Genomic DNA, 10,906 nt, shown 5'->3' with positions numbered 1-10,906 from the left:
CAGCACAGCTGCTCGAGACATCAATTCATGGACTATGTGCTGACATGGTGCCAGTAAGGATATGGTGCTGTTGTAGATGCATGTTAAATCCATGCAATGGTGGTACACTTCACTTTACCCGTGTTGTGTCTTCTTTCATAGGCTCCTCCTTTTCCCTCTCACACTCAGCCTGTTGGCCATGCCCTTTTATTTCTTCACTGAAAGCTAAGACTTGATTGCCTTCACTGTTATTTCTGTCTATGGAGAACTGACCTGCCAGGAGGACTGAATATCATCCTTTCCTTGGCTTTGCTATGGTTGGTCGTGTTTGCAATATCCTGTCTTCATTTGTCTGAAGGGTTTTGGAGCAAAATTCTCACTTGTTCTTCTCATGTAGGACGTAGATAATACAATGTTTTCATTTTGGTGAGTTCCTAGAGGGTGGGATTTAGGAGAGAGTTGCTTTAGGGAGGATTTCAGGGCAGGAGGTGGGCAGTACCTAAACCTTTGTGTTTTCATCATCTGATGGGCATGTTGGGTACCCCTTCAGCTGAATAGTAAAGAAAGGAGTTCTTGTTCCTGGGCTAGAAAGCAAAATGCATATTGGTGTTATCAGCAGGTGGTACTTCAGCATCCACATCCTCTGTGGATCGGGGAATAAAAGTACCCTGCTGCTGAGCAGTTAAATGCCTTATGGGAGCAGAGCAGAGCAGACGACTTTTAAGGGCAGAAGCAACTTTGATGTTATTCTGGTGTTAACACCTTATGTCTTCAACAACACGTTTCAAAACACTACTGCTAAATGCAGCCTGCCCGAATAATGGGCTGAAATCAGCCTGGAGAAGAGAAGGCTCCAGGAAGATCTTAGAGCAGCCTTCCAGTGCTACAGGAAATCTGGAGGGGACTTTTTACAAGCACATGTGATAGGGCAAGGGGGAATGGCTTTAACCTGACAAAGGGGAGATTGAGATTAGATATTGGGAAAGAGTTCTTCCCTATGAGGGTGCTGAGGAGCTGGCACAGGTTGCCCAGAGAAGCCGTGGCTGCCCCATCCCTGCCAGTGCTCAAGGCCAGGTTGGACACAGGGGCTTGGAGCAACCTGGTCTAGTGGAAGGTATCCCTGCCTGTGACAGGGGGTTGAAACTGGATGAGCTTTAAGGTCCCTTCGAACCCAAACCAATCTGTGATTCTATAAAATGAGTTTGTCCTACTGTAATTTTAAACCCATGTGTGGGTTTGTGCTTTGTTGCCTCTTGCTGCAGTAAAGAAATCCAAAACTGTAATCAAGTTGGTAACATCTTATGGTACAAAATACTGTTCTCTTGGCCTTGAGCAGACATGCTCTGAAGCAGAAGCACAGCATTTTCTGACATGTCTTCTAGTGCCAAGAGAGGACACCTATAAATGATGAAATTGCACCTGTAACATATGCATTAACCCCCCACACTGGCCCTGGTGTCCATGTAATGACAAAGCTTCTGAAAGTGACCTCTAAGCAATGTGTACTGCAGCAGCTTCACAGGGCACGCCAGGCCTGCAGGAGCCCAGGGAGCCAGGAGAGCACTGGAGAGCAAGTTACTGGCAAAGAAAGCAAGATGCTCCCATAGCATCTTTGTGAGCTCCAGGGGACTGTGTCACATTGAACTGTCTGTTAATTCTCTTCCTTGAAATAATGCTTAAAGAGCCCTCTTTAATCTTTGTTGCAAATACAAGTAATACAGAACTGAGGTAACATAAGGATGTGAAAGGACCCCGAGTTGCCTTTGCAAGCACCAGCGTCACCCTCTTGAGTGTTGCAAATGCTCCCCACATTTCTTCCCACAAAAATGGGAAGTTGCAAGGTTCCAGAGGGCTGCACTGGGTTTCAGAACAGGTCCTGTGTGTCTGTGATGCAGTGTGTGTGCAGCAGAGCAGGCACCTGGGGCCACAGACCCACTGCTGCCTTTTCCTCTGGCTGAGTACTTGTGCTTGGAGCTGTACTTTAGTGTCCTCAGTCTAACTCTGTGCTCTGTGTCCTGTAACCACATTGCTGAACAAGGAAAGTGGCCAGTACTTTATACTGACTCATGGATGGTGGCAAATGCCCTGTGGGGGTGGTTGCAGCAATGGAAGCAGAGCAACTGGCAACGCAGAGGTAAACCCATCTGGGCTGCTGCACTGTGGAAAGATATTGGCACCCGGGTGCAGAACCTGGTGGTGAAGGTACGTCATGTAGATGCCCATGTACCCAAGAGTCGGGCCACTGAGGAACACCAGAACAACCAACAAGTGGATAAAGCGGCTAAGATTGAAGTGGCTCAGATGGACTTAGATTGGCAACGTAAGCGTGAATTATTTTTGGCCTGGTGGGCCCATGACACTTCAGGCCATCAGGGCAGAGATGCAACATATAGATGGGCCCGTGATCGAGGGGTGGACTTAACAATGGACACTATTGCCCAGGTTATTCACAACTGTGAAACGTGCTGCAACTGAGCATTCATTGTTTTGGATTAATAGTCACTTGTCACAATGCTGATTTATTGGCTCTCAAAGTTGTTGCTCTTGATCTCAGAACCAACCTTATGCCCTGTCACTGTGCCTCCTCCTGCTCGGCCTGTGCCAGAGAGCTCAGCTGAAATGGGGTGTTTTTTATAGGTTTTCCACAATAAAACACTCACACGTTTGACATTTCCAACATGCTTTACTGAACTTGTGATAATAAAGGTAACTTACACAAAAACAAATAAATAAACAATAAGTTAAAACACAGTATATTTATCCTTAGTATTTTAAAGGGCTTGGAAGACTGTTCCATTACACTAAGACTTAAACAAAAATTAAGTTTCAAAGTGTATCTATCAATGTCCAGCTGGACACAAGTAACGAGTGGTGTCCCTCAGGGGTTGGTGTTGGGACCGGTCTTGTTCAACATCTTCATCGCTGACATGGACAGTGGGATTGAGTGTGCCCTCAGCAAGTTTGCCGATGACACCAAGCTGTGTGGTTCGGTTGATACGCTGGAGGGAAGGAATGCCATCCAGAGGGACCTTGACACGCTTGTGAGGTGGGCTGATGACAACCTCATGAAGTTTAACCATGACAAGTGCAAGGTCCTACACCTGGGTGGGAGCAATCCCAAGCAGAGCTACAGGTTGAGCAAAGAGATTCAGAGCAGCCCTGTGGAGAAGGACTTGGGGGTGTTGGTTGATGAGAAAGTGAACATGAGCTGGCTTCAGTGTGCACTTGCAGGCCAGAAAGCCAACTGTATCCTGGGCTGTATCGAAAGGAGCGTGACCAGCAGGTCAAAGGAGGCGATCCTGCCCCTCTACTCTGCTCTCGTGAGTCCTCACTTGGAGTATTGTGTGCAGTTCTCTCAGTGTCCTCAACATAAAAAGGACATGGAATTGTTGGAACAAGTCCAGAGGAGGGCCACGAGGATGATCAGGGGACTGGAGCACCTCCTGTATGAAGGTAGGCTGAGCAAGCTGGGGCTGTTCAGCCTGGAGAAGACTGCATGGAGACCTCTTAGAAACCTTCCAGTATCTAAAGGGGGCCTATAGGGATGCCAGGGAGGGACTTTTCATTAGGGACTGTAGTGACAGGACAAGGGGTAACGGGTTCAAACTTAAACAAGGGAAGATTAGATTGGATGCAAGGAAGAAGTTCTTTACTGTTAGGGTGTTGAGGCACTGGAATGGGTTGCCCAGGGAGTCTGTGAATGTTCCATCCCTGGCAGTGCTCAAGGCCATGTTGGACAGAGACTTGGGTGACATGGTTTAGTGTGAGGTGTCCCAGCCAATGGCAGGAGGGTTGTAACTAGATGATCTTAAGTTCCTTTCCAACCCTAACTATTCTATGATTCTATGATTCTAAACTTATCCTTATAACAAGTTTCAAGACTCCCAACAACGTACATTTTTGGTTACAGTCCAAGTATATGCACAAGACCAGTGAAATGCTCAAGCAATTGCACCATTGAGAAGAGCACTACACAAGACAGGGACAAAGGATGTGCTGGGTGGAAGCTGCCTGCGAAATATTTGTGTTAACCCCTAAACTGAATTGACACTCTGGACAACAAATGGAAAGCGCTAGCATGCTTTCTGGAGCACATGGATGATACCCTTGTCGGGCTTGAGTCTCTATGTAACTTACTTAACACCGTAGTTTCACAACCATTACAGGTGTGTGCTGCCGTAAGAAATACTGTTCCTTTCTCTGTGTGTGTTTTGTGCTGCCCTTGAGCCAGTGAATCTGCTCAGTGAACCAGTGAGGGAAGTGACCGAGCTCAAGGCTAGCTCAGCAGACAAACACAGACATGAGCTGTAGGTCTCCTCGATTTCCCTTCTCATGTTTACTGTGCAGATGCACTGGCACCAGCAAGACACCAGCACAGGGGAAGAACACAGTGCCTGGGAGCAAGAGGACCGTCTCTGTAGGCAGCAGTGCTGTTCAAAACACCAGTTAAAAGATATCTTGTAGAAGTACAGGATTCAGCTATTTTATTTTTTTGAACAAGGAACATGTTTCTGAAACAATTTATAGTGCAAATCAAATAGTGAAAAGCAAAATTATGAACTCTTAAAGAATCTACGATACTTTAAGGACCTATCTTATCCCTATTCCCCTCTGTCTCAGGTAACCACACCAGCGACAGAGTGGACATTAAATTTTGGTACGGAAGGGTGTACGGCGTAAAGAGCACAGGGCCACCAGGCAGCAGCCACGAAGCAATGTGCCAATATTGTAAATGGGTTCTGTGCCTCCTCTGTGGGTACTGAAAGCCCACATGACAGTTGGTATAACAGGGACTGCTAGAGCCAGAACATCTGTGAGGGGACTGCTGCTCCAGTAGCTGCTCTTGGTGTCTATCTGAGAGGAGGCATGGGCATACCTAAAGGTGTCATCATCAGGAGGGTCTATGAAATCAAGTTCTTTCATGAAACGGTTCTCATTAACTCCTCGCTGCACCAATCGGCATGGAGACTCCATGGGAGACAAAAGGATGACAGAGTTTGGATCACTCGGAGTTAAGTCCACTGCAATAGCAGAATCGGTGAAGCTTCCAAGAGAAAACTCATCCAGCTCCTTCAGTGATGAAGGTGGGCTTAGAGGATAGGTATCTTGAGCACTGAAGATGCTTTGGAAGAACTGCTCCACATCCAGGCTATATGGCACCACGTCAGTCTGGATGGCCTTTTCCACCATCATGTTGATGCTTTTCTCCTCCTCCTGGGGGGAAGCTAGTTTTTCATCCAGAGCATTTTCAAGCATCTCTTTATTCACAGCAGGATTGGAGGGAACTGGATCACTCGGTACGGAGGTTCTGGTGGTTAAACTCTCTTCACATGAATCAGTCTCATTAGCTGTGTCCTCATTAAGAAGCAGTCCACTATCTGCCACCTCCTCCAGAGCTTGCTCCCCAGTGATGAGGCTGTCTGGTATCATGGCTAACGGCTTCCCTTCGAAGTCACACGTGTACTCCAGGTGCAGCTCATCCTGCACAAAGCTGTGCTGAGCCACTTCCATGCTCTGCAGCAAAGATTCCAGTTTCTTGTTTTGAATGTTTATGTCTAGGAAATATTTTTGCATTTTTTTATCTTTCTCAGCCATGCTGTTTTTCATGGTTTCAATAACAACCTTAAGTTGTTTAATTTCACTTTTTGCTTCCTTTAAGGCCAGCTCTGCCTCCACACGATTACACTCTTCTTCAATCCAGTCTTCCCTCATCCGTCCCAGCTGAGCTTTGAGCTCTTCTATTTCTTTTTCCCTGTAGCAGAATAAAAGTGTTGTGACACTGCTGCTGACTGGCCAGTTAACGAATCAACATGAGGCTCCCCCATGCTGGAATTGTTGTGCTGCAGAGATGCTCCAACAAGGAAGCAAACTCCTCCGTGCCCCATTTGCTGCCATCCCTGAGAGAGCTGGCAGAGATGCAGCCAGCTGCCAGCCAGAGTCACCAACCTCACCACGCAGCCAGTAACCACAAGTGGGCACACTGGTTTGTGTTAAGAGCTTTTCTTTCATTAGGGGAGCAGGGGGACATTTGTAGTTGTATTTCACTGAGAGAGGCAGAACAAGAGACTAAGATCCCATGCTGGCAGCGAAAAACTGCCTTATGTATAAAGGCCTCTCAATGCTAAATCAGACTGGTAAAATATAGTCCTTTAAAAAATATAGTGAAAGTTCAAAAAAGGGGAAAGAGACAGCTATATTCATATTAAATTGCATGGTATGTATTCCCTGAGAACACTATGAGACCTGAAATACCTGAAAACAACCTCATCAGACTGATAAGATTTCAAATTTGTTAATGCAAACTTTATGTGGTCAAGAAATGAGTAAAAGTGTTTGGGATTCCCACTCCTAAATGTTCCTGAATAAATCTTTCTTGCTCTGATTTCTGAAGCAAAATTTACCTTTCTTTGAGTTTGCTCTCAGATTCCTTCAGCTTGGTTTTCAAATGCCGTACTGTGACTTCTTTCTGCTGCAGAGGTGTCAAATACTGCTCTGGACTTTGTGGCTTAATGTTGTGATTGTCACAAGAATTATTGTACCTTCCTGATCGCCTGCAAAGAAAACACAAACCATCACATAACATCATTCCTACAGTTCTTCTATCCCAGCCAAAAAAAAAAGCATTCCATTGACTGATATAACATTTGACTACTTTGGGGCTCCTCAGTGTCCACATGAGTGACTCCCTCTGGCACATCAGAGTTCTTGAGGGAACAGCTGATTTGTGGCTATGTGCAAAATCTGCTATTTATCGTACATGGTTTCAGTGCCATGACATCAAATGAGACATTTAAGGCCAAACCACCCACCCAAAATGGATGGTGTGCCCAGGAGCAGGCAGCCGGGACTGGCAAGGGTCCCCAGCTGTGGACATGGGCAGGCAAGGCTGCTGAGTTCATCTCCACATGGGAGTTATGAAGCCCAGCACGCTGAAACCTCGATTCATCCTATTTAGCCTTAGGTGTGCATCTGACATGCTTGGCTGTTGAATTGCCTGAGAGAGGGAGAGGGAGGGAAACAGCAGCAGTGCGGTGGCAATTTATTCTCTGCACTATGTGCTGCATTCTCTGGCAAACATCCGTTTTCCTTCCTGTACAGGAAACTGCACTCCTCAGGAGGGTGCCCAGGGCTCAGCAGGGTGAATTTTCACTCAGATGTGTAATATTTTCTATACTACCCCATCCAGTTGTCTCCAAAGTGAAAGGACCCTTCAAGAAAAGAACCATGAGAACTGAAGGCATGAAACCCCATGAAGCAGCCTGCCTCGGAGTGAAAACAAACTCCAAAGGGCTTTGACTAAAAGTAACCTTGAGTTTTACAGTGCTGAAACAATAAAGCTTTTACAAAGGATGGAGCACCCTGTTCACTGTCAAGCCACCAGCATGAGAAGTCACACCTATGCTGAGGAGCAAGGTGACCTGCTCTGCAACTGGTACAGCTGATCCCACGTTACAGTGCAGAGAAGATAAGTCATGCGCTGAACACCGGGATGCTGAAATAAACACTTGCCTCATAACTGGGCTGCTGTCGCTTCCTTTGTATGAGCCTGAGTTGCTGCTGCTGACTGAAGAAGCCCTGTAACTCTGATGGATATTAGGAGGACTCAGCTGGTTTTTGCATAGTGTTGGCAAAGGGTCCTTTTCACGGGAAGCAAGTGGGCTGGCTCCAGGCTTGTAGGATAAGGATCCATTATTCCGACCATAAGGGCCACGACTGGAGGGGAACCAAATAGTCAGAGGATTATCGTGGTTTAACCCCAGCCAGAAACCAAGTTTCACAAAGCCACCCGCTGCCCCCGCCCCTAGAGGGATGGGGAGGAGAACCAGACAAAAATGTAAAACCCATGGGTTGAGACAGGAACAGTCTAATAACTGAAATAAAATGAAGTAAAATAGAATAATAATGATAACACCAATTGTAATGAAAAGGGAGATAAAAAGAGACAGCTGAATAAAAACCAATAAACACAAGTGCTGGTCAATACAGTTGCTCAGTACCTGCTGACCGATACCCAGCCAGACCTGAGCAGCGATCAGTCCCTTCCAGGTGACTCCCCCTAGTTTACAAAATGGGCATGACGTGTTGTGGTACGGAATGCCCCTTTGGCTAGTGGGTCAGGTGTCCTGGCTCTGCTTCCTTACAGATTCTTGTGCCCCTCCTCAATGGCAGAACATGAGAGACTGAAAAGTCCTTGTTCAGAGTAAGTGCTGCTGAGCAACAACTGAAACATTGGTGTGTTATCAGCATTGTTCTCAGACTGAAGCCAAAACGCAGCATTGTACCAGCTACAAGGGAGAGAATTAACTCTATCCCAGCAAAAACGAGGACAAATATATTGGACTATCCTCACCACACAGCCCTTATTTTGCACACAAAGTTGTCTAACCACTAAACCAGACAGATAACTGTGATTGGCCAAGAAGAAAGTCCTGAAGCCATCAGCCACTCCGTGTCCTTTCAGTAACTGCAAGGCCCTCAATCTGAACCACATGATCTAGGGAAACCTCAGCCACCTTAGAATCATAGAATAGTTAGGGTTGGAAAGGACCTTAAGATCATCAGGTTCCAACCCCTCTGCCATGGGCAGGGACACCTCACACTAAACCATGTCACCCAAGGCCTCGTCCAACCTGGTCTTGAACACTGCCAGGGATGGAGCATTCACCACCTCCCTGGGCAACCCATTCCAGTGCCTCGCCACCCTAACAGAAAAGAATTTCCTCCTTATATCCAATCTAAACTTCCCCTGTTTAAGTTTTAACCTGTTACCCCTTGTCCTATCACTACAGTCTCTAATGAAGAGTCCCTCCCCAGCATCCCTATAGGCCCCCTTCAGATACTGGAAGGCTGCTAGGAGGTCTCCACGCAGCCTTCTCTTCTCCAGGCTGAACAGCCCCAACTTCCTCAGCCTGTCTCCATATGGGAGGTGCTCCAGTCCCCTGATCATTCTCGTGGCCCTTCTCTGGACTTGTTCCAACAGTTCCATGTCCTTTTGATGTTGAGGACACTGAGAGAACTGCAGACAGTACTCCAAGTGAGGACTCACGAGAGCAGAGTAGAGGGGCAGGATCACCTCCTTCGACCTGCTGGTGACGCTCCTTTTGATACAGCCCAGGATATGGTTGGCTTTCTGGGCTGTGAGTGTGTTGCAGAATGGCTCCAAGAGCAAGGCCATGGATCCTTAGAGGCCTTGTGCGAGCAAAGCAAAGTGTAGGCCTCACAGGTAACCGGAAACCGGATGTGGGAGGAGAATGTAAAGGAAGCTGTGTAGAACTAACCAGTACTGTTGTGACTAGTAGGCATGGCTAACACCACAAGGATATAAGCAATGTGCCACACGAATAAAGTAGAAGCTTGCTTATGACCCATATTGGGTTGGCATGTCTTGCTTCTCCTCACCGTCGGCAAATGACGCCCGAACAGGGACCCGGATAACAGGGACCTGGATAACAGGGACCCGGAATGGCGAGTGTGAGCCGCACCGGTGGCAGTGGCCAGGGTGCGCGGGCAGTGCTACTGCGGTGGTGTGTCTGACCCGGGTGCTTGGACTGACCAAAAGGAGTCCGCCGCTGGGGTGAGCCAGATACAGCTGCATCGGGAGGACGATCCATTATTGGACGATCCGGAGACCGAGGTTACAGGACGATCCAGAAGAGGACGATCCGGAAAAAGGACCAGGCCAGCCAAAGAAAATGGACCGAGAGGTAGCCCCTGATTTATTACAGCGCTTTTTAGAAAAGCGGTGAATTAAGCCTGAGACTTTAAAGCAGCTAGCGGGTCTAGTGGCTGTAGGGAAGGCTAAGGGATTTTTTGTAGATCCTAATACAGTTTTTGAGGAGAGTGAGTGGCGAAAGTTTGGTGATGAATTACTTGACTCAGTGCTTGATGATGATAAAACGGCAAGGAAACTCGGTAAGCCTTGGAGAGAAGTAATAAATTGTATAAAAAAATATAAGGCGGAAAAGAAAATTGCCACTGTAACAACGGAGAAACTAGGAACAGACGTCCCCGGTCGGTTGAAGCCGGGGGAAGATTACAACTCGTTTCCCCCAACTCGTGGGGCGCTCCCTGTGCTTGGAGCACAAGGTTTTTCCCCCACTTTCCTTTTCCCCCCCTCCTTCTTCATCAGAAGGTGCAGCGGAGGAGGTGCAATTCCCTGCTCCCCCACCACCCCAGTTGAGTTTTGAAAAGCAGGGGAATTCTGAAAGTAGGGACTTTGAAAAGGACAGAGAAAGTATACTAGAAGGGATAGGCACGATGAATGTCGAGGAAGCTGAAAGGAAGAGGGTGGTGCCTCGGCGCCGGATCGATTGGGGTGCCATTTTGAAGCACACAGTAGAAAATAGAGATTATGCCCTAGCAGGAGATTTGGAGGACCTGTGAGCCTTTCCAGTCCGGTATGAACCAGATGGACTGGGAGGAGCACAGGGAACCCATTATGCCCTAGATTGGAAATTTTTAACTCAGTTACGGAGTACGGTGAACGAGTCAGGATTGCATGGTGAGCCCACTAAACAGATGTTAGGCTATATATGGAGCGGTATGGTTTTATGCCCTGAAGACGTTAAGGGAATAATTAGGATGATCATGACACAAACGCAGCAGTTATTGTGGTAGGCACATTGGCAGCAGGTCTGTGATAGATCATCTAATCTGCCCAGAGGTCAGCATGACCCACTGTTTGGTGTCACAACAGAACAACTGATGGGAACTGGGCGGTTTGCTACTATAGACATTCAAGTGCAAATGGGGACAGACGTTTGCCTGGAATCCATGCATACTGCCAGGGAAGCCATTCAGAGGGTGCACACGGCACCCCCTACCCCCTCGTACATGTCCATTAAACAAGGGAAAGATGAACTATTTGCTGATTTTGTGGATAGACTAACTATAGCCATCAGCACAGTGAATACTATAGAATATATGA

The 10,906-nt window shown here is 47.3% G+C and overlaps 1 protein-coding gene across 4 annotated transcripts in view; it reads right to left on the bottom strand.

Annotated features, from left to right (window-relative positions):
* Nucleotides 1–4,461: 4,461 nt before the first annotated feature.
* Nucleotides 4,462–10,906, bottom strand: part of SYBU (syntabulin) — a 49,713-nt gene continuing 43,268 nt past the window's right edge. For 2 of the 4 annotated variants that reach the window (XM_062627155.1, XM_062627156.1), the window contains exons 5-7: nucleotides 7,489–7,692; nucleotides 6,381–6,530; nucleotides 4,462–5,731 (exon numbers count right to left, since the gene is read on the bottom strand). In XM_062627155.1, coding sequence (XP_062483139.1) covers nucleotides 4,627–5,731; nucleotides 6,381–6,530; nucleotides 7,489–7,692 — 1,459 coding nt within the window. In that variant the 3' untranslated portion in view covers nucleotides 4,462–4,626. The remainder of the gene's footprint in view (nucleotides 5,732–6,380; nucleotides 6,531–7,488; nucleotides 7,693–10,906) is intronic. The other 2 variants (XM_062627153.1, XM_062627154.1) reach the window with 1 other exon arrangement.

Source organism: Pezoporus occidentalis, unplaced genomic scaffold (genome assembly GCF_034315485.1).
Source record: "Pezoporus occidentalis ecotype Australia unplaced genomic scaffold, CSIRO_AGI_Poc_V1 ctg3, whole genome shotgun sequence".
Lineage (NCBI taxonomy): Eukaryota > Metazoa > Chordata > Aves > Psittaciformes > Psittacidae > Pezoporus > Pezoporus occidentalis.
Note: the sequence above shows the minus strand (reverse complement) of the source record. Positions and strands in the feature narration are given on the sequence as shown.